This window comes from Bubalus bubalis, chromosome 14 (assembly GCF_019923935.1).
Source record: "Bubalus bubalis isolate 160015118507 breed Murrah chromosome 14, NDDB_SH_1, whole genome shotgun sequence".
Classification (NCBI taxonomy): Eukaryota; Metazoa; Chordata; class Mammalia; order Artiodactyla; family Bovidae; genus Bubalus; species Bubalus bubalis.
The window spans coordinates 20,854,483-20,877,495 of record NC_059170.1 but is presented as its reverse complement, the minus strand read 5'-3'; the positions used below and the strand labels follow the sequence as shown (position 1 = coordinate 20,877,495).

The 23,013-nt window shown below is 51.2% G+C and overlaps 1 protein-coding gene across 1 annotated transcript; it reads left to right on the top strand.

Annotated features, from left to right (window-relative positions):
* The first annotated feature begins 4,090 nt into the window (after window positions 1–4,090).
* LOC102391405 lies at window positions 4,091–22,559 on the top strand. Its single transcript, XM_025264708.3, has 15 exons — window positions 4,091–4,351; window positions 5,412–5,628; window positions 7,954–8,058; window positions 9,362–9,493; window positions 10,462–10,546; window positions 10,655–10,718; window positions 11,169–11,254; window positions 11,702–11,884; window positions 14,328–14,381; window positions 15,636–15,788; window positions 17,063–17,130; window positions 17,376–17,421; window positions 17,909–17,972; window positions 20,111–20,190; window positions 22,527–22,559. Exons 1-15 carry the CDS (start codon window positions 4,132–4,134, stop codon window positions 22,557–22,559), a joined length of 1,590 nt encoding a protein of 529 aa, XP_025120493.3. The 5' UTR covers window positions 4,091–4,131.
* Window positions 22,560–23,013: the final 454 nt, after the last annotated feature.

The window sequence follows — 23,013 nt, the reverse complement described above, 5'->3', positions numbered from 1 at the left end:
CAGTCCCGCAGCCTTCTCTACAGCCTATGGATCTCCCACTTGACAAGTGAAGGCACTGAGGCTCTGACGGCTCAGCCTGACTACCAAGCAGCCCCTAACCATTACACCATACTGCCTCACTCTACTCTCTGCTCCCTCATCACTCTGCAGGGTCTCTGGCCCCCATAAAGAAGAAGAGAGGTGGTCTTCTGTGCCAATCCCCTTCCAATTTGCACCCTGAAGCACAAGCAGCATCTGTACACCTCCAAGACAGGAGCCCCAGATCCGAAGCTCCAAGATTTAAGCCCCTTCTTGGACTGGGGGAGGGAAAAGTCCTTGGCTTCCTTCTGACCCTTAGCAGCAAACAACAAACACCAAGTGATGTCACAGTAACTCTTCCTGCCTCGAAGGAATCATTGTATTTGTCTTACAGATGAAAATTCAAGTGACCACAGAGTTGTTGAAATGGTGGGCACCCAAGCCTCACCCACTTGCCCCAGCCTCCCATCTGAATCCACAGCAGGACAATGACCCAGTTTTCTTGTTCCTCAAAATAACAGGACAGCTAATAGCCTCTGTTCCCTTAGAGTTACTCAGTTCCCAGCACAGGGCTAAACACTTCCTGTGGGTTAATGTTCCCATTTTACAGATGAATAGACTGAGGCTCAGAAACAAGAGTAAAGATGTCTTTTACCTCTCTGTGTACAAGCTCTTCCCAGAGCTTCCCTTTCATGGAGGAGACACTCAGGAAATCTCCCATCTCTTAGCAGAGACTAGTCAATAAGGTCAACAGAATCCACGGCACTTCAGCCAAAATATTCCCTCCTATTCTATTTAGAGAAGCCAGATATTGGAAGGGAAGGGAGACCTTGTGCGATCTCTGTACTTCTACCAACATCCTGCACCAGCCCTCGGTGGCTCAGATGAAGAAATTTACCCTAGAGCCTTTTTCTGCCAGAGGCAGGATGTTAGCACTTGACAGTAATGTTGCGGCCCAACCAACAGAAATAAGGAGGACCTCCCCACTTTAAAAGCATCTTTCAAGCAAAAAGTCCATGATTTTACGAGATCCTAGAAAAAGTTCATCCCATCTGAAATATTGTCCCCAACAATATTAACATTAGCAATTAGTTCTGACATTAGCCAACAACATTATCATAGCATTTCCTGTGCAGCTGCTGCCTTCTAGGACCAGCCGTTCCACCCCAGCCCCTCTGCCCCATGCATCCAGCTCAAGAATGGAGTTTAACACCTGCCCTGACTGCATCCCTGATGGTGAAAGGGAAAGGAATTATCCACAAGGAGAACCCTATGGAAAAATCTAAAACCCTCCTAGAAGTGAGTCCTGCCCACCATTGGGATGGCTGTGCCGGCTGGGGGATGTTGGCGCAGCCAGTTACACGCATTTACCATGTGGTACCAGTACCCACGAGAGAGGACCTTTGCAGAGCAGTTTGGTTGAAAGTAAGGACTTGAGGTCCTTGGAGCTGCGTGCATAGTAACATTGAATTTCCCTTTCACTGGGTAGCCAGTTTCCTCTCTGAGCCTTGACTTCAAATCCCAGTTTTGTCACATACATGCTGTGTGACCTTGAGCAGATCACTTAGCCTCTCTGGGTCTCCATTTTCTCATCTGTAAAATCAAAAATAAGATAAGCAACTTTGGGGACTTCCCTGATGGTCCAGTGATTAAGAATCCGCCTTCCAATGCAGGGGAAGTGGATTTGATCCCTGGTTGAGGAAATAAGATCCCACATGCCACAGGGCAACTAAGTCCATACACCTCAACTACTGAGCCCATGCACTCTAGAGCCTCTTCTCTGGAATAAGAGAAGCCCATGAGTCTCAATGAAGACCCAGAACAGCCAAAATTTAATTAATTATTAACTAAGCAACTTTTGGGGAACCCTTCCTATGTTCCAGACTCTGACAGCCACATGACTTGCCCCACTGACTCTTCACAATACCCAAAAGACATAGATTTATTATTCCCATTTTGCAGACATGAAAAGTGAGGCTCAGGAAGGAAAGTAACTGGCCCACACTTACACAGCTACTGAGTGACAGTGGGGAATTGAACCCAGACCTGTCTGGCTGCAGAGGCACAGCATGGGTGACATATATGGAAAGGGCATGGGGAGTGGCCGCAGGTGGTCACTGGGCCCTTCCCATGCCTGCCTCCACCCCACACCTGCTCTCCTCCACACATACCCCAATATCCATCCTTGCTCCCTTGGGTTCTGTGACCTCTGCATCCTGCAATAGCAGCCTCCTTGGGTCCCTCCTGAGAGCTGGAGGCTCAGCTGGAGGCTTTGCCCAAGGCTCCACAGCTCTGAAGTGGCTCCTAAGGGAAAGGGCCTACCGCCCAAATCGCAGGGCCCCCACACACTTCCTCCCTGGGGTCTGCTGACCCAGGACTAGAGCCTGACGCTGGGACCCCAGTGACTGGCCCTACCAGTTTTAGTCAGAAGCCCCTAACAGTCTGGTGCCAAGAGGACCCCTCCCTCCACTGAAGGGCTCCGCTGAGCGCAAACCCTGCCAGGAGGCTGGACTTCCTGCCCTGCTCCTTTCCACCTGAATTTCAGAGCTCGGGTTATAAAAGTCTTGTCTTTCTGAGAAGCTGGTGACCAAGGCCAGGCAGAGATTCTGGACAGCCCTATTCTTGGAGAGGTAAGGACAGGGAGGCTAACTTGGGCATTTCTCAAATATTTCTTGAGCACCTACAATAATGTGCCCATGTGGCACAGAGATGCATTTCCTAGTTTCTCAGCCAAACTGGGTTTGAATCCTGGGTCCACAGCTACTAACTCTGTGACCTTGGATGACCCACCTCTCCTCTCTTTTGCCGATTTCTGTAAAATGCGCCTGCTTCAGTGACCCCAGACTATCATAGTAAGGTTTCAACAATGCAACAAAGCTCGTAAAGCTTTCAGCATGGAGCCTGCTACACAGAAAGGACTCAAATAGAAGTCTCAGCCAGTATGATTCAAGACTGGTGTGATATGGAGAGGGCTAGTGAGAAGTACTAAAGGCAAGAAGGGAGGAGAGACACGACTTGGGTCAACTAATTAAGAAAAGTGACTGACATGAGCACTGGCTAAACACTAGCTGGATGAGGAGCGGATGAGTTTCAAGTCACCCCAGTAGCTGAATATAAATAGTTTATGCCATGAATACAAATTTCCCAGTCCAAACTTCACAGCTGCAAGCAAACAAGAAAGTCTCTTTCTCTAGGACCCAATTTAATCACTAGCTTGAGTTCCTGCCATCAAGCAACAAAAACCTGGATGTTGCTGATTCGAGGCAATGCCAGGATGCTCTCAGGCGCTCCAGAGCAGGCTCAGCCACTTTGGGGGCATCCTGTCCTTGCTCAGGGCCAGCATCTACCCTCTGGGTGGCTTCTTCTTGGGCACTGGGGTGGAGGTGAGCTGGCTCTTTAATAGGTCCTGCTTACCCTGGCATGTGCCCTGGAGGGGTCTTCACCCGGCTGGTCTCTGCCTCGCAGTTTCAAAGGCTGCATCTCCTGGCATCACAGCCTTGTCCACCTGGAGAGCCCCCTGCCGCAGGCTCTGGGGTCCCAACTATACCCCCTCGGCTGCCTGGGCAGGGCTGAGGTTCAGCAGGCAGGAAGCAGTACGAATGTACTGTTTGAAATATTGACGTATCTTCCTACTAGTTGGTAAAAAGCCCTAACTTTAAGCCCCCCAAGTGCCTACCCTGGCCATGGTGGTGCTTCTTCCAGAAGCCCTACCCCATGTCCTCTCCTCAAGATTCAGAAACCTCCATGGTTAAACGGGAGTACTGCCTCTTTTAATGTCTCACAATATCACACAGCTGCGTTAACAGCTGTTGGGCACACTACTTGCTAAGTGCTTTGCACATATTACTGAGTGCATTCCCCACAATAATCTATGATTGTCTCCCATTTTATAGATGAGAAAACTGAGGCACAGAGAGGCCAAGTAATCTGCTCAGGGTCACACAGTCAGGAAGTGGCAAAGTCCAGATTGGAAGCCAGCCCACGTAGGGGGAAAGGACATTTCAGGCAGAAGGAATGGAAAGCACTGACGTGAGATGGTGGGAGGCACAGGTTGTGTTCAAGGTCTGGTAGCTCTAGAGAGAGGGGCAGAAGCGAGGAAGGAAAGCTGGAGAGATGGCTCAGAAGAGGCAGAGCTGGGAGAAGCTGGGCAGTGGGTCCCCGCTGAGGCCATGGAGGTGGCCGGTGGGGTTCCCAGCCCTGTGTCCCCAGGTCCTGGGCAGGAGGATGCTGCTGTTCTGGGGGCCACTGCTCTGCTGGGGGCTGCTGCCCCAGGTCCAAGGCGAAGCCCAGCACTTCGTCTTCATGCGCATCAGCAAGGATCAGCTGGAGACAGGTAAGTTTTAAGGGCTGGGTGGTGGGAGGCAGGAATTCCGGGAAGAGCAGCGGGGGGAAAGTGGCACCACCTCCCTGCTCAGGGCTTTTCCTCTTCTGGCCTCCCCACCAACCAGCGGCAGAATTTGTCTTCCTTCACCCAAAGCTGACCCCCGCATCCCCTGCTCTAACACGTGCTGTGGCTCCCTAGTCACAGCCTTCAGGAGATCCTCCACGCTCCTCATCCTGGTTTCCAAGGCCCTGCCTCTCCAGCCTCTTCCACCACTTGCCCTGACTGGCCCTGGAGATTTCCCAGCTCCTTCCTTTGCTTGTGCTGTTCTTTACCCGTTCTCAATCCCCCAACACAATGGATTCTGATTCGTACCTTAATGCCAAGATCTAACAGTCCCAATGTCTGTCCCAAGAAGCAGGTTTCTTCCACTGGGTTCCCACAACCCTTTGATGAAGCCTCGTCTATGGCCTTATCCAAGCATATTATACTTGTGATCCTGTCTGTCTGTCTGTCTGTCTGTCTCCCTAACTCTGCTGTGAGGTCCTTCTTACCCATTTACCTCCTACCCCATTCAGCATGACCCAACCTCACTGACCTTTCTGCTTCATACACCCACCAGGCTCATCACCACCTCAGGGCCTTTGCACGTTCTGTTGCCTCTGTCTACATTGCTCTCTCCCAATATCTTGCAATAGTGGATTTCTCCACTTCATTCAGGTCTCAGCTCAAATGCCTCCCTGCCTCAAACAGGCTCTCCCTGACCATCGTATCTAAAACAAACTTCCCCCCATCATGCCCCAACTCAACTCCATTTTATTTTCCAAAAATTGCTTTGCTTGCTTATCTAAGGGCTCAGTTGTTGTCTCTCACTGCCCCCGCCCCTAGAATGTAACCACCATGGGGGCAAAAGCCACAGGGCTCCTGGTCCCTGAGCCCAGAAGAGAGTAAGTGCTTCTTAAGTACTTGTTGCTAAATGACTAAATCGCTGGCCCGGGGCAGGTGCTGGTGGGCATCTGTTGAATGACTGAATGAAGGGTGAGCCCCGCCCTGAGGAGGGTCTTGTCCTCAGACATTTCAGACCTGCTCTTTAAACACCGCGTCCTGGACCGGGTGACCAGGATCCCTGTGAGGGGGGCCGCAGGTGAAGGCATTGCCATCTTGGACCACATGCCCTTCGTAAGAAAAGGCCTCTCCAAGAAGAGCAGTGGGCTTGACCTGCCGCTGGTCAGGGGTCTGCTCTCGGGACAGAGCCTCTCACCGCTGGGGGAGCTGCTCCAGCTGGGCGGGTGAGTTCCTTCTGGCTTTTCTCCCTGCTCAGACTCAGTTCTCCTCTGTCAAGTGGAACACTGGGAGGGCGGTGGGAGCCCTGGTGTCTCTGGAGCTTTTCTCCATCTGGAAAGCCCTCAGCAAGTGCATTTTTGTTGTCCCTAAACCTCTCAAAAGGAAGCTTCCCTGGAGGCTCAGATGGTAAAGAATCCACCTGCAATGCAGGAGACCTGGGTTCAATCGCTGGGTTGGGAAGATTCCCTGGAGAAGGTCTTGGCAACCCACTCTCATATTCTGCCTGAAGAATCCCCATGGACAGAGAAGCCTAGTGGGCTACAGTCTAGGGGGTCGCAAAGAGTCAGACACGACTGAGCAACTAAGCACACAAATCTCTCAAAGCCACTTGAAATCCTCCAGTGGACAAGGCAGAATCCCAACCAGGGATCTTAGCCAGGCAGCTCTCCAACCCTCCACATTCAGCCTACCCCTGGGTATTGCAAACTTGCATAGTGTTTTGTTTTGTTTTGTTTTGTTTTTAATAAATCTGGAGGGTTTTAATAAAAGTCCAGGTTTTCTGATTGTATTAGTTTGCTGGGACTTCTGTGACAAAGTCCAACAAACTGAGTCACTTAAACAACAGAAATTCAGGAGACTGGAAGTCTGAAATCAGGCATTTTCCTTATCTCTCCCCTAGCTTCTGGAGACTTGCGGGCAATCTTTCATTTCCCTTGGCTTGTAGAATCATCACCTGATCTCTGCCTTCATCTTCACTTGGCAATCTCCCCAGGGGTGTGTCTATGTCTGTGTCCAAATTCCCCCTTTTGACAAGGACCCCAGTTACATTAGACAAGAGCCCCACCCTACTCCAGTATGACCTCATTTTAACTCTATCTGCAACAACCCTATTTCTAAATCAGTTCACATTATAAGGTATTGGGGGTTAGGAACTCAATAATATATGAACTGGGGGGTGGGAAACAGACACAGTTCAACCCATAATAGAAAGTCTTTCTTATAACCAAGATCTGGCCCACCTGGCCTGATCTCCCCCTATGACAGTCATGGATGTGGGGTCCTTAGTTCCTAAGTCAGTCCCTAGTCACAACTTCTGGTAAAATAAGTACCAGCATTAATGAATGCTGCTTATGTAGGTTGGGGCATGGGTTCCTTCAAGGTCAACCTCAGTAGTCACAGGTATGCCTCCAAATCCATCTCTCAGTGTGAGCTGGGAGAGCCAGAGAGTCCCTGCAATGAGAGTCCAGAAGTTTTCTGATGGGGGTGAAATGGCATGAAAAGTTAGAGCACTAGGGAAGCTGGGGTTGCTTCCCAGAGAGGCCTGGAGGGGGTGCTGGGCCCATACCTGCCCCAGTGAGTGGTAGGTCTGGCTACCACTCACCCCTGCCCATGCATTGGCACCACCTCTGCCCACCCAGCCTGGCATAGGCTTGGAAAGGCCATAGAAAAAAACGCACAAGGTCCAAGTCATACTTCAAAGCTCTTTGGAAGTTTCCACGCATATAGCCCTTGGGGAGTCTGACCCACCCAGGTCTTCCTCCAGCACTGGAACTTGTTGCTGCCCACTCCGGTAGGCATCAGATGAGTCACCAGCTTGTATCTAATCTTTAAAAAGAATTCTGAGTTCCTCTGAGCTCAGAGAGATGCAGGGACCTGAGGCCGTCGCAGGGAGGAGCAGAAGGCTCATGCCCTCGCTCCTGGATGCTCAGCTGCTCCCTGGGCAGAAGGCAGAGGGATCACCAGCCATCTTGCTTTCTCTGACTCCTGCTTGCTCTCGTCTTTTTTGGCAGAATGCTTTTATCTGAATTCAGACCTGTTAGATGGCACAGATAGCTCCTCTGCTGTATTCTCATTTTGCGCAGGATGACATGACACCCAGAGAAAGGAAGGGACTTGCCCAAGTCCTCAAGGCTTAGAGGCTGCAACGAGAGCCCGCTGTTCTGTAGCCGGGCTGGAGGTCATGGTGGTGAAAAGTGAGAGTATTAGTCGCTCAGCCATGTCCGACTCCTTGCAGCCCCGTAGACTGCAGCCCACAGGCTCCTCTGGCCATGGGATTCTCCAGGCAAGAAGACTGGGGTGGGCTGCCATTCCCTTTTCCAGGCGATCTTCCTGACCCAGGGATGGAACCCGGGTCTCCTGCATTGCAGGCAATTCTTTACTGTCTGAGCCACCAAGGAAGCCCTGAGGGTCATGGTAGGGGTTGTCCCAAAGCTGCCCCTACCTTTCCTGGTGTCTGCCCCTATTCTAGCCAGTACAGAAACACACACTCCACAGAGTCACAGGGGGCTTACCAGGCAACACAAAAACATCCCCATGCACACTGCTCACAGGTTGGTCATAGAAGATTCCGAAGGACCCGAGGTCACCTTACAGGTCCTGAGTGACAGCCTGCTGCAGGTCACGTTGCGAAGCAAACTGTACCTCTCACTCCAGAGGTGGGTGTGCGCTGGGTGGGTGTGTGCTGGGTGGGTGTGCGCTGGGCGGGTGTGCGCTGGGTGGGTGTGTGCTTTCTCCCCACCTCTCGCGGCTCCAGGCAGCCTTTTGCGCAAGGCTAGCAAAAGCCTGCTGCCCGTGTCACCGTGAGGGTCACAGTAATCCTTGAAACTTGGGCATGTTTTCTTTTTTCTAAATATTAATTTATTTGGCCACATCAGGTCTTAGTTCCTGCACGTGGGATCTTCGTTGCGGTGCCCAGGCTTCTCTAGTTGTGGCCCAAGGGCTCGGTAGTTGCAGCATGTAGTCTTACTTGCCTCATGGCATGTAGGAGCTTAGTTCGCTCACCAGGGATTGAACCCATGTCCCCTGCATTGGAAGGCAGATTCTTAATCACTGGACCACCAGGGAATTCCCCAAAGTCATTTTTTCTGATGGAAAAACTGTAGGAGAGGGACCCGCCGACACAGCAACTCACCCAGTGAATCTGCAGCAGAGGCTGTAACAAACCCTCTGACTTCCATGTCAAGGGACACGGGTCATCTGGAGTAAAAGGTGGATGCTTTCATGGGATGATCCAAGGAGGGTCTGGTTCAAGCTCCCCCTGAGGCCCAGCACACTGGAACTCGGCTTGAGCAAGGCCATCCATCCTCTTGGCTCATCCACAGAGAGTTACAATCAAGTCCTCTGCTGCCCTTGCCTGTTGTGAGAGTTCACTGCCAGTCTGAGAGCTCAGACCACTCACTAAGCGGTGGATGATATGCCAGTCTGGGATTGTAAACACAGCAGACAACAGAGGGAGCGATACAGGCAGCCTTGGCACATGAAACAGGACATCTCCTTGCATTGCCCTTAGGACCATCCAATCTCACCAATAAACAAAATTATTTTTGTAAAATATGGCATTTTTTTGTTTAGATTCCCTTTCTAGTTGAAAAGTGAGTAATAAGAAACATTTTTTGATAGGGATGTGGCCACAGAGAAATAGATCTCTGTTATATGAGAAAAATATCATCGCCCTTATAATGACGCACAGTAAAAATGCACTTGCCCCTCGGCCGGTGGGGACCGTAGTAAACTGAAGCGCACGTGGTCCACGTCCAGCTCACATCAGCCACCTTGTGAGGACGCTGGCCCAGAGCTGCCTGATCTTTTAAACCTTAAAGTTGGAATTCCGTGTTTTTAATGCTATCTCCTAGTTTTTCACTTGAGCCCTCCAGATAACGGCAGGGCCCCACCTGCCAGTGAGTTCTGGACTGTCTTGGGCTGTGACTTGGAGCCTGCCTGGACACGCTGTGCCTACAGGATCCTGCGGCTCAGAGTCATCAAGAACATCCGCATCGGGGCTCGGCTGGAGCAGACGGGGAACAAGACCCACGTGACCTTTGAGGAGTGCCACACCCCACCAGGGTACCTTAACATCGAGGTTCTGGAGCAGTGAGTACCTACCCCCTTCCTGTGCTCAGCCCTCCACTGAGACTCCAGGCTGGGGTTGCCTCTCCCCAGCCCAGGTTGTCAGGGACAGGGTCAGCTCCAAGGCCACCAGCTGTACACACTGTCCATCAGCATCTCCTGCCTCCGTGTTGAGTGTTATGGTCAAAGTGTGCATCCATGCAGGTCAAATCTTGGCTCAGCTGCTTCCTAACACTGGGAGCCCTGGCCAAGCTATTTGACTTCCAGGAGCCTCAGTTTTCTCGCCAATAAACAGTATCACTCAGAGAACCCTGGTCACCCAGGGTGGTTGTCAGGGAGAGATGAGCTAACCTATGTGAGCTGCTGAGCACAGAACACGCCACATAAAGTGGCCACTGCCTGTGACTCTTTTTTAAAAACTATGTATGTATGTATTTTTGGCTGTGTTGAGTCTTAGTTGCAGTATGCAGCCTCTAGAGAGCATGGGCTTAGTTGCCCAGCGGCATGTGGGATCCTAGTTCCCTAATCAGGAACCAAACCCAGGTCCCCTGCCTTGGAAAGTGGATTCTCAACCACTGGACCCCCAAGGAAGTCCCCTACCTATGATTCTTAGTATACCTAACACAAAAGCCACCTCCTCCAGGAAGCCTTCCATTGACCTCCACTCCCTCTTTGAAAATCCCAGAGAACTTTATCAGAGAGAGAAATAAAGCGACAGAGGCAGAGAGGGAGGATCACGAAGAAATAAAGTTGAGGATGGCAAACTCTGGGAGAGAGAAAGCAAGAAGGCAAGAAGGGGAGAAAACAGAAAACAAAAGTGAAGAGGGGAGAGGTGAGAAGAGGGACACCAAGCTGGGAAGGAAGTAGCCATCCTGAGCCTCCTTGTTACACAGACCTGCTGGGGTCTCCTCCGCCCTGTCTGGACTACCCTCTCTGGCCTCAGTTTCCCCTTCCATGGTGTCCGAGACTCCATCTGCTCTCCACGTCCCTAGGATGAACCCCCTCCTGGTGAACAAAGCTCTGCAATTGGTGACAGAAGTCCTGGACGAGGCATTGCCCTTCCTCCTGCAGAAGATAGTAAGTTGCTTATTGTCCCTGCCCCCTGAAATAGGGGTATGACTCCCTAGGGCAGCCCCTTGACCTCACCCCAACCTCAGTGATGACCCCCTCATGCCTTTGCTCCAGGTGTGCCCCACTGCCACAACCCTGCTCAACTCGCTGCTGGAAGACCTGTTACACATCACTCTGCGTTCGTAGCTCCTCACCAAGGGGAAGTGGGGCTTATCTGCTGTCCCTCAACTGCATGCCAGGAACTCACCTAGGCTCTGGGAATATGATGGGAAATAAAATAGACAAAGCTTTCACATGGGGAGCCTACTTCCTGTGGATAGTGGGAAAGGGCATTATTTATGTCTTATCACCTTGGTAACTCATTTCCCACTCTGAGCCTCAGTTCCCCAACCTGTAAAATGGGTTTAACCACAACCTCGCACAATGGACCATTGTGATAACACATATAAGCCGGCACAGAGCTATGGCTCATTAAATGTTCATTGTTACAAGACGCTAAGGCCATCCCACAATGAACATAAAGCTAAGCAGAGAAGGAAAAGGAATTTCTACTGCTTTGCAGCCTCCCCACACCATTCTGTCCATCCCCCCGGGAGGCTGGGGCCCAGCCTCCATTTCCTCGTTGCAGCCCCAGCCAGCTCGGGCCCAGAAGACTTCCAGTACTATGTTACCACCACAGAATTCACGGAAGAGGCCATCCTGATGAAAGTCCAGGTGAGCCAGCCCCTGGCCAGGGCAGACCTTCTGGGGACATCCACGGGTCTGGGGGAGGATGCGCACGGAGGAGAATGAGGAGCAGGTGGGTCAGCAGGACAAGAGAATTTGAGTGACTAGAAAGGAGGGGCTGTTAACAAAGTCGCAGAGAAAGGATTGGAGTTACTTGAGCGATAAGCAAGGAAGCAAAGTTCATGGGTTCAAAACCCAGCTCCACCTCTTACCATATATAGGATCTTAAGAAAGTCACTTCAGCCCTCTGGGCTCGTTTCCTCACCTATCAAATGGTTTCCACCTCCCGGTGCTATTGTGAGCTTGAAATGTGCCTGTAAGTGTTCAGCACTGTGTCTGGCACATAGTGAATCCTCTACATATTAACTGTAGCCAGTTTTTGGCCCGGGAAATTGTACTCACTGAATTTCTCCTTCCTTCTCCATGTTTCTGAAGCTTGTGACCCCCTGCGGTCCAGGCCAGAGAGTCACAAGGCCTGACCACCTGGCCCCCAAGCCCCTCCCTAAATTATCCCAGGGCAGCCTGGCAGACCTGGTCTTTTCACTGGAAACCTACAACGACATCCTGTCCTGCCTGTACACCAGCAAGGAGATCCATGTGAGCCCCCAGGACCCCATGGTGAGTGCTTAAAGAAGAGGAGTACGTTACTTTATTGCTCTATTTTTCACACGAAGAAACTGAAGCCCAGCTGGCAGAAGAACCTTTCTGGTGGGTCCAGATGAGTCACTTCCTCTCTCTGGACCTCACCTGCAGAACTCCTATTCATCCTTCAGAACACAGTATAGACGTTGCCTCCTCTAGAAAGACTTCCTTGAACACCCAGGCCCCTTTGTTTTTCCTCTCTTCATAACATTTATTCTGCAAATATGTATTGCAGGCCTACTGTGTGCCATGCCCTGTATACACAGGGTCTCTGCCCTTGAAGAGGTCAAAGTCTACTGGGAGAATAGAAACTAAACAAGAAAACAGTCAGATAAATAAAATAACATATCTATTTATAATGAGCAGAGCAGTGGATAAGCAAGTGACTGGTGCAGGTGAGAGGGCTGCCCTGGACACTGAACTCAGAAAAGACATCTCTGAGGAAGTGGCCTGAATGGTAGCAAAGAGGCACACACACACACACAAGTCTACAGGAAGAGCAAGTTCCCAGGGTCAACAAGGGGGTCAAATGAGGGAGAAATCCAGATCGATCACTGCTCAACAGCCCCCAGCGCCTCCCCATCACACTCTGAATAAAATCCAGTCTCCTCCCTGCAGCCCTGGAGCCTTGTGTGGTCTGGCCCCGCCCACCTCTCTAGCTCTGTCTCCTCACCCACTAGACTCCAGTCACACAGGTGGACGCTGCTCGCCTCAGGGCCTTTGCACACACTCTCTCCCTGCCTGGGACAATCTTCCCTCCACTGTGTTCTCAGTGCAAATGTCATCACCTCAGAGAGCTGCTCCCTGGCCACCACATCTAAATATCTAAAGTAAGCTTTTCTCTCTCCACCCTGCCTCTCTCTTTCTGTTTTTTTCTCTTCAAAAGGTAGATCAAACTGTGTATATGTGTATGAGTAAAGTTATATGTGCAAAGTCATATATATATACATATATAATAAACACACATATATATGCAAAGTCATATGTATACGTATGTAATACATACACATAAACACACACATATATATTTGTGTGTTCATTTCCTTAGCTTTGCGTGTTCACTGTCTCCCTCATTTTGAGGATGGGGGCTGTGAACAGTATTCTCTGTGAATACTCTGTATACTCTGTACACAGCAAGTGCTCAGTAAATATTGAAATACCCAAGATCCATATCTGGAAGAAATCTAGGGTTATTGCTCCATTTTTTACATGAGGAAACCGAGGACCAGACAGGGAACGTGACCTCCCAAGTCACCCAGCAGGTAGGATCAGGGCTAGAGCCAAGACTCCTGCTTCCCCAGGATGAGAAGCAGGACTTCTAAAAGCTAGAAGCCAAGACTCCTGCTCCCTCCTTTCCACACAGGTGGCAGCTCTAAGTCTAGATGTGAACCCTGTGAATCCACGTCCACAGAAATTCTTACACCAGTGGGTACATATGTAAGGGTGATCTTTGCAGCTTCACTTGTTACAGGGTGAAAAATAAAGTTAAACTAGGAGTTCATCAATAAGAAATTGGTAAAAATTAAGTCACGTTATGGTCATATACGGTGGAATACCAGGCAGCTGTTTAAAAGAATGGGGTTGCTCTATAGGTACCGATGTTGAGAGGAATAAACAACGTGCAGGACCATGTGGTTAGAACGTTCCCATCTGTTCATTCCTCTGTGTGTGTAGAAAGCAGTCTGTCAGGATATACTCCAAAATATCAATAGTGGTTACCCTTGAGAATAGGATTTAGGGGAAAAGGGGAAAAAGTGTTCGGATGGACTTTTAATTTTTACTGTATACATTTTATAGTGTTTGCTCTGGTGATTTATGATTTTTTAAAAATCAACAGAGTACAGATAGTTAAATACAAACACGATAAAGCAAGTGCAGGAAAATGTTAATAGAAGAGTCTAGGTACCAAGTATACAAACGTCCTCTATACAATTCTTTCAACTTTGCTGCACGTGTGAAAATTTTCACATGGTACTTGCCTGGTGGTCCAGTGGCTGGGAGTCCCCGCTCCCAATGCAGGGGGCCCAGGTTTGATACCTGGTCAGGGAACTAGATCCTTTATGCCACAACTAAGAGTTTGCATACTGTAACTAAAGATCCTGTGTGCCACAACTAAAACCTGGTATAGCCAAATAAATAACAATTATTATTTTTTAAAAGAAAGAAAATTTTCACAACAAAACATTGGCCGGGGCGGGGATAATTAAAACAGTAATGTCAACCTTTCCACGTAAATCATGGTGAGAAGCCAAATGAATGGCTCCTCCTGTGCTGAGACTGAGTGGTGTGTCGGTGGTACCTTCAGCTGGGGACAATTACATCTCACTGAACCCCACTGACACCCGTCCCAGCCCATGAACCTGCTCAGAAAGGATCTGCAGGATTCTAAAGGCCAACGCATATCTTGCCCTTTTTCCAGGCTGCCAACCTCATCCAGCTATTGTCACTGAGCGCACTGGAGCCTGAGCCCAAGGTGGGTGTGTTGCCTGCTTCTCCTCCTGCACCTCGGGCAGGATCTCAGGAAAGATTCTAGAACAGAGGACAGGACTGGGCCACACAGGCATGTTGCATTTGGCCAGACGTTCCTACTGCGGACTCTGGTAATCACTGTACCTTCTTCACAAGTGTTTAAAAGGGACAGTTCACTTAGCCCATTGTCCCACCCAGGCGACATGGCCATGTGGCTGTCATTATTCACTACTGAATAAAACCCCAACCCTGCTAAGGCATCCCCAAGCACACGGCAGATAGCAGTGAGCAGAGACTGTGCCAGACCTGCATCAACATAATCCTCGAAAAGCCTGCCCTCTCACCTTTTGACTCTTGTGCAAATGAGGCTGAGCAGAGTGACTTCCCTTGCCCACTCTCACATTGCTCAGTAAGAGGCAGAACCAGGATTTGTTCTGATCCCAGACTCCACGATCCATGCTCAGCATCCTCTCTCCAAAGGCTCTGAGAACAGGGAACCTGATGAGCACAGAATAATGACAATAACCACGGCAGGCAGGGCTTCCCTGGTGGCTCAGATGGTCAAGCATCTTCCTGCCATGCAGGAGACCTGGGTTCGATCCCTGGGTCAGGAAGATACCCTGGAGAAGTGAATGGCAACCCACTTCAGTTTTCTTGCCTGGAGAATCCCATGGACAGAGGAGTTCATGGGATCACAAACAGTCAGACACAACTGAGCGACTAACACACATACACACAATAGATAACAATAGTGCTACCAGATGCAAAGTTCCTTTCTAAGCACTTTACATTAATTTACTCATTTAATCACCACAAAACCTGATGAGGTAGGTATGATTATTATCCCCATTTTATTGGGTTGGCCAAAAAGTTCGTTCATTCCAAAAGCTGTCATGGAAAAACCCAAATGAAGTTTTTGGCCAACCCAATGCAAGCATGAAAGTTGAGGCACAGAGAAATTAAGAAAGTTGTCTCAGACCACACGGTTTAGAAGCAGCAGAACTAGACTCTGGCTCCAAAATCTATACTCTTATCTGCTTTGCATGCCCAGGAAAAGGGGGATGTCATTTCAGGTCAGAGGAGCTCAGGGAGGGTAAGTGACCTTCCCAAGGTCACACAGCAAGCTGCCACAGAACTAGAGTGAAAACTCAGACACCCTGACTCCTAAGATGGCCTTGTTCCCATCCTTCCCAGCTGGGGGCTAAGGAACACGGTCTTCTGTCCCAGCCGGCACCTTCTCTGCTTTCTCCTTATTTAGACTTCTGATCAGTCTACAGGGAACGTGGGACTGACCATCAGCATCCCTGACCCCCCCATCGTCCACCTTGATGGCCACACAGCCTCCGTCATCCAGCCAGGCTCCCTGGTGTTGGTGGGGTCCAGCAACACCTCCCCCGTCTCAGTTTCCTGGGTGAGTAAGCCTCAAAGTTCTTTGTTCCCCAAGGAGCTGGGGGCCATTTGAGGGCCCCTCCAGGGCCAGCTGACTGAGGCAGCGTGACAGAGGGCAGTGGCAAACCTCGCCGCCATGACATCTGCTAACGTTCCATAGCCGTGCCTGTTGCGAGAAAATTAAAATACTTTCGCACCTGCTCCCCTAAGTCCAGCCCCCATGCTCCCCAGAGATCTCTTCAGCAACTACAGAGTTTTGCCTCTGATACTCTATTGACTCTCTCTTCTGGACATGGCTGCATTGAAACCCTTGTCCACAAAACCAGGAGAAAACTCAGAGAAACAGAGTTCATGGAGGGCTAAATGTGATTGTATTCTCTGCTCCCCAAGAGCGGGCTGACCCAAGCTAGAGAGGGCTGGACCCTGGGAGGAATTCTGGAAAAGACAGCCCCATTGAAGTTTCAACCCGTCTATCCCGAGCCCCGCTGGGGTTCCTACTTCCCACTCCGCAGACCTTGAAATTGGGAAGGCGCTGTGGGACACGACTTAGCACCTAAACAACTGTGGGGCAGGAAGGCTGCCCCACGATAGGTGAGCTTAGGGCCATCTGCCGTGTGCAGCTGGATCCTGGGAATTAGCTGGCATGATTCCCTGGACCAGACATCAGTCATCTCTGGCTGGCAGTGAAAATTCTGGTTTCTGGTTTAGGAGGTAATCGTGTGAATTATGGAGGCCCAGGGACAACCCCCTCAAAACCAAGGGGTCCTCTGGCTTCCAACTAGCGATTCCACCACAAAATGACTCATTGCAAAAGGCCTTCCCTCCACTGAGCTGAGCTTCCCCCTCCCCTCATATCCAGCCCTTGCCTCCAGGAGCACCCAGCACCCCCGCAGTGCTCTCTCCCATGGCAACACCTACACATTCGTGGTCTGAACTCACAGGAGCCAGCAGCTGGAGCTGGGGAGAGGATGGGGTGAGGGGGGCTGGCCCTGGATCATGTAAGGTGTTCAGTTCAGTTCAGTCACTCAGTTGTGTTTGACTCTTTGTGACCCCATGGACTGCAGCACACCAGGCCTCCCTGTCCATCACCAACTCCCAGAGTTTACTCAAATTCATGTCCATTGAGTCGGTGATGCCATCCAACCATCTCATCCTCTGTCGTCCCCTTCTCCTCCCGCCTTCAATCTTTCCCAGCACCAGGGTCTTTTCAAATGTAGGGTGGGGGTGCAGGAAACCCCTCCATCTGGAATATGAATTCCTCTCCGGTTCTGACCTAATAATCTCCACTCCTCATAGAAACTCCTTTCAAATGCTGTGTTTTCCTCGAAAAATCAGGAATTAAAACTCCAGTTCACTCCAAACAGGTAAACATATTTGTTTGGGATGTTCAGGAAAAAATTAGGGGGTTGACAGGGAGTGTGGAAGGAGAGAGTGTGGTTTCAGGGTGCAAGTCTCCCAGCTCACTGTCAGCTGAATGGAGCCGTTGAGAGGAGGTGGCAAGGAAAGGGGCGGGGAGGTGTGTTGTGACGTGAAGTCACTGAACAGTGCACCCTTCTCCCACCCCAAGCAACTGCCATGACCTAAAAGGGTGATCTCTTTTCTCTGGTAGCATTACAGTCATCCTGGGCCCTTATCCTGCTGGCCTTGAAAAGCAGGTAAGTCTTTTTCCTTATCCTCGGCCTCTCATGGTTCTGAAGGACCCACCCGCAGGCCTGAAAGAAGGCCCTGAGTCACTGATGTGGGGGTGGGAAGCCTCACTTGCTTTCTAGGTGATCTCATCCTGCCCACGGGGCTGGGGAGAACCCTCAGAATGTCAACTTGTCTGTTTCATTCTTTGATCCACTTAACAAGTTGGTCCCCGTGAAGCTCTGGCCCTGGGGTTTTCTCTGGCCCAACCGGCTTCCTGGTCTGCCCTGCAGAGAAACAAAGAATCTGTGAGGCGACCCTTTTTCAGGGCCCCCAATGTTCCCCAGTCCCTTCACGAACCTGGTCGTCTGGCTCCAATGCCCTTTAATAGTGGAGTTCCCAGGACTACTCCTGGTCTCCTGTGGGCACCTGGACACTGGAGTCCCCCCATTCCCATGGTTGGAATCTGCCAAGCCAGCAGAAGTGACCTTCCTGTTCCTCTTTCATTCCTTGTAGAAAGAATGTCTGGAGGCCTTTCTCATCGAGCTTCTGAACTGGAGGGTCCTGCCCCATCACAACAGTGAGCGCCACTGTCTTTCTACTCAGGCCTGCATACCATGCGGCTGGGAGCCACATCAGCCATGCCTGCAGCCCCACGCAGACAGCTGGCTTCCACGCTTGAGAATTGTGGAGACCCTGAAGTCTGGGGGTGCGGGGGTGGCAGATGGGGGGTAGAGAGGGGTTCAGAGAGCCCTCCTGTTCTTTGCTCAGGCTGCTAGTGGTAACAAGAGCTCAGAGTGGGGCGAGGAAGGGCTTCATAGGGAGGTGGGGGTAACATGACAGAAGGTAAGAAAAGGGGAGGCCCTCAGAGGTGGTGGAGCCCACAGCTCAGAGTTCTACACCTGCAGGGGCCAGGTAAGTAACACACCAAAGGAAGCAGCCCAGATCGGGCCTATGGAGAACATGTCCCACCTTTAGTGGGCAGCTAGCACTCAGCTGGGGCTTCCCAGGTGGCTCAGTGGTAAAAGAACCCACCTGCCAATGCAGGAGACAGAAGAGACTCGGGTTCGATCCCTGGGTCAGGAAGATCTTCTGGAGGAGGACATGGCAACCCACTCCAATATTCCTGCCTGGAGAATTCCATGGACAGAGGAGCCTGGCGGGCTGCAGTCCAGGGGGTCCCCGAGTCAGACACGACTGAGCAGCTGAGCACGCATGAGCACTCAGCTCAAATGAGAGCAGGGAAGATATGTTTTACCTTTGAGAGACTCCAGAAAGCTGAACTTTTTGAGACATCGCCTCCATCTTAGATAACAGCAACAAAACCAAGCTTTCCCAAAACACCCTTGTCTTAGTTTGGGTTTCCTGGGAAGCAGACCCTGAGGCAACAGAGTACAGGCACAGGAAGTGGTCCCTCGAAGATGGAGGGGTGTGGCAAGTGAGTCTTCCAGAAACGCAGCGCGCAGTCAGGCTCTTCTGCCCCGTGGCACTCGCGGCTTCCCTCTCCTTCCACCTCCCCTGATGCGGTCTGTCACCCATCACTGTCTACCTAACACCTGCTGCCCATCACCAGTCTACCCACGTGATTATTTAGCCATTGCCTATGACCCAGCCAGAGGGTGAGCTGCCGAAGGGCAGGGACCCTTGGTCTTTGTATTTTGTGTTCCTACACCTTGTCCAGTGCCTCCCACCCAGGAGACCCTCAGGAAGTATTAATACGTGTAGGATAAACAGTTCAGACCTCACTCACCTCTGAGAAATCACCTGGCTCAGCCTCCTCCTCTTTCAGAGAGACCCAGAGATGTCCCCCGTGGAATTACCCAAGATCACTCTGCAAGTCTCTGGCAGATCTGAGCCCAGAACCCTGGCTTCTTGTTTCCCTGACATGAGCTTTCCCCTGTGCTCCAACTCCAGGACTCAAGTTAGGACTGCAGAGTAAAGGCAGAGGAGCAGCTACTGCTAAGTCGCTTCAGTCGTGTCCAACCCAGTGCAACCCCATAGACGGCAGCCCACCAGGCTCCCCCGTCCCTGGGATTCTCCAGGCAAGAACACTGGAGTGGGTTGCCATTTCCTTCTCCAATGCATGAAAGTGAAAAGTGAAAGTGAAGTTACTTAGTTGTGTCCGACTCTTAGCGACCTCACGGACTGCAGCCTATGAGGCTCCTCCATCCATGGGATTTTCCAGGCAAAAGTACTGGGGTGGGTTGCCATTGCCCTCTCCGAGAGGAGCAGAGAGGGGCTCAAATGTGAAGTAGGCTGAAGGATTTACCATATGTTCTGTGGCCCATGGTAGCCAGGGAAGGTCCTGGGCATGAAGTGAGCCAATTCATTTTCAAGAAGGGGAACCAATCGGAGGTGGAGGATTGTAGTTACAGATAGTCCAACAAGGCAGCCAGAGTCCAGGTGGGCAAGTGTTAGTCGTGTCCCACTCTTTGCGACCGCATGGACTGTAGCCTGCCAGACTCCTCTGTCCATGGAATTCTCCAGGCAAGAATACTGGAGTGGGTTGCCATGCTCTTCTCCAGGGGGTCTTCCTGACCCAGGGATCGAACCCAGGTCTCCCACATTGCAAGCAGTTTCTTTACCATCTGAGCCACCAGGGAAGCCCCAAGGTGGTCAAGGATGCAACTTTATCTGGGATAGCAGAGAGGAGGGCACACCCAGCCCCGCAGACACCTGCCCACAGCACACTGAGCTCCCCCACCTCCCCTCTTACAGACCTGCTCAGAGAACAAGGCATCCTGCTGCCCAACATCAAGGGCATCTCCTTCGACCAGGCACGAATGGAGCCTTCCGAGGTAAATGCTGGGAAAAGGAGCTTCCCAGGGCCCACGTGGGAGGTCAGAGCTACAGGAGCCACGGGGTCCTACAGGTACTTGTCCCCATCCTGCGGAGGGGGACGCTGAGGCTCAGACAAAGGTGGCGCTCCCTTGACCTTCCTCATCTCACTGTCTTTCACAGCCATACTGGGTGAGCTGCCCCATTTACAGATGAGGAAGCTTAGGCTCTGGGAGTGGGGGGCTCCATTAATCCCTCCAGGAGCCATACCCCTGGCTCTCCGAGAGCTTCTAGGCCTTACACAGGTGATCTTAACAATTAGCTCCATGAATTTGACGCTATTACTTCTCCCATTTTACAAAAGAAAGGTAGAGAAACTTGCCCAGGGCAGCAGAGCCAAGATTCCAACTGGGGTTCATCTGACTTCAAAGCCTGTACCCTTATCCTGGACCACCCACCATGCTAGAATTGGGTATCCTGACCCCCCAAAACAGGGCTGCTGCCTCTTGCACCTGCTATCTGAATGCCAGGAAGGGAAGATGCTGCCAGAGACCAGAGGGCAGGGAAAACAAGCAGAGGAACCACGGAGGTGATTCCATCGGCATTTGCCAGCTCTGAATCTGCCCCCAGAGTCGCCTCGCCCCTTCGGCCCTCTGCCCTTCCCTCTGTGGGTGAACCTGAGAAGAGGCTGATAGGAAAGGACAGAGCTTAGAGCTGCCCTTCATTTCTTTGTTCCTGCCTTTAAAAGACCCCCACTCTTAAACAGCAGCACAAGAAGGGATGTTTGGTGCAAGGCAGAAAGAGAATCACAGAACCTCCTGGCTGTACAACCTCAGGCAAGCCACTAGAGTCTCTCAGCCTGTTGTCTCTGTTTGCGTAATGGAGAGAAAGATAGCTCTCCCCCTGGGCCAGAAGTGAGGGCTCCCCTCACAAACAAGAGCAACCATTAAGGCCAACATTTGACAGAATGTGACCCACCACCCCAGGCATACAGTTCGAGCTTCAGGATCACCAGTTATGCCCAGCCCTGGACCCAGCACTCCCAGTTCCCAGTCCTGACATTCAGGAAACACTAGGAATCTGCTTTCAAGGACCAGAAGTTACTGAGCAGAAGGAGGCAGGAGGGGACAGCAGCAGTTCCTATCACAAAACCCCAGCTCCTCGCCTGTGCTGCTCCCCACCCCCAACCCCAGACTCTGCCCTAGATTCAACCCAGGGTGGCCCTAGTGGGATGGGTCGGCTCCAGGTGACTCTAGCAGGTCAGGGCTGGAAGGGCTACTAGAGGTAACATAGGGGCCCGCCTGCTCAAAAATGATGCCACAAATCCTGGCTGTTGGGGCCAGAACCTGGAAGAATAATCACGGCACAGCCCCTGCAGCTACCACATAACCAGACCTATAGAGGCAGGGGGACTTCCTAGTGGCTCAGTGGTGAAGAATCTGCCTGCCAATGCAGGGGATGCGGGTTTGATCCTTGGGTCAGGAAGATCCCTTGGAGAAGGAAATAGCAGCCCATTCCAATATTTTTGCCTGGAAAATCCCATGGACAGAGGAGCTTGGCAGGGCTATATTCCATGGAGTTGCAAACAGTTGGACATGACTTAGCAACTAAACAACCATAACGACAACCGAGAGGCAAGGGGAAGAAGTGTGGGTGGGCTCAGTGGCTCACTCATTAATTCACTTCTAGACTGTCCCACGCTGTCAAGTTGATGACATATTGTACAGCTCTAGAACGCACCTATACTGTAGTGTACATGAATGGCACCACCTAGAGTTGGACAGTGCACAACCTGTGCGTCCTTCCACGGCTGCCCTCATCACTCACTCATTAATTCAGGCAATAAATGTGACCGGCTGCTCTGTGCCTGGCCCTGTGCTGAGTGATGCTGAGATACAGATGAGTTAGACCCAGGGCCTAAACCTTCCAGGAGCTCCTATTCTTGTGGGGGGAAAGGGTGCAGGAAGGGATGGATTCCAGCAACATGGTCAGGTCTGGCAGAGGTTTGAGCATTGTGGGTGGGAGCAAGTGAAAGGCTCCAATCCACCTCAGGGTGACCCAAGCAAGACAAACCCCAATGCTACAAAAATATGAGAGTCACCTTGATACGCAGGCTTTTTGGACAAGCTCCAAAGACTGGTCTGCCCCTTCACTCACAAACATTCCCGAGACCCTCCTCCCCCTCCACTCTATCTCCCTGTCCAGTCGGTTCCTGACTGTGCCCTCTGGCCACCAGAGGAAGGCATGTCCTCAGGGCATACAGTCCCTCTCAGATGTGGCAGGAGCAGTCTTGGGGAGAGCTAGCTTTGTGCACGGTGTGGACTGAAGGGACGCATCTCCCTGCTTCTATCCACAGGACTACCTGCTGCTGACCGTTCCAAAGGAATAACCAGTTCTTACTGAGAGCCAGTCCCTCCCCTCAGCCACAAGTGCTTCAGGCCCTTGAGAGTCCAAGAACGGCTACAGTCACAGTGGAAAATCAGTTGCAGTAAAGATGATTCTTGCTTGAGGAGTCTGGTTCTGAATTTGTTAAGGGGTTTTGGGAAGTGGCCAGGCTGTTCTGAAATGTTTCAATGAAAGGATTGTCTCCCTGGCCATTCCTGCTTTCCCTTAGCCCCTCAGAGGGGTATTCTGAATTCTGTATTCAGTGTCTTAGACGGTGTAAGTGCCTCAGAAAATGGAAAGGGGGCTTGAACTCCGAAAGCCTAGCCCCTGAGAGGATGCTGTGTGGAAAGGATGGGAGGAACATGCGCACACAGAAAAGCTCCCCTGCTCAAGAGGGAGGAAGAGAAAGGAAGCAGGAAAGAGAGTCCCTAAGAAGAGAGGGACCACAGGAGACAGAT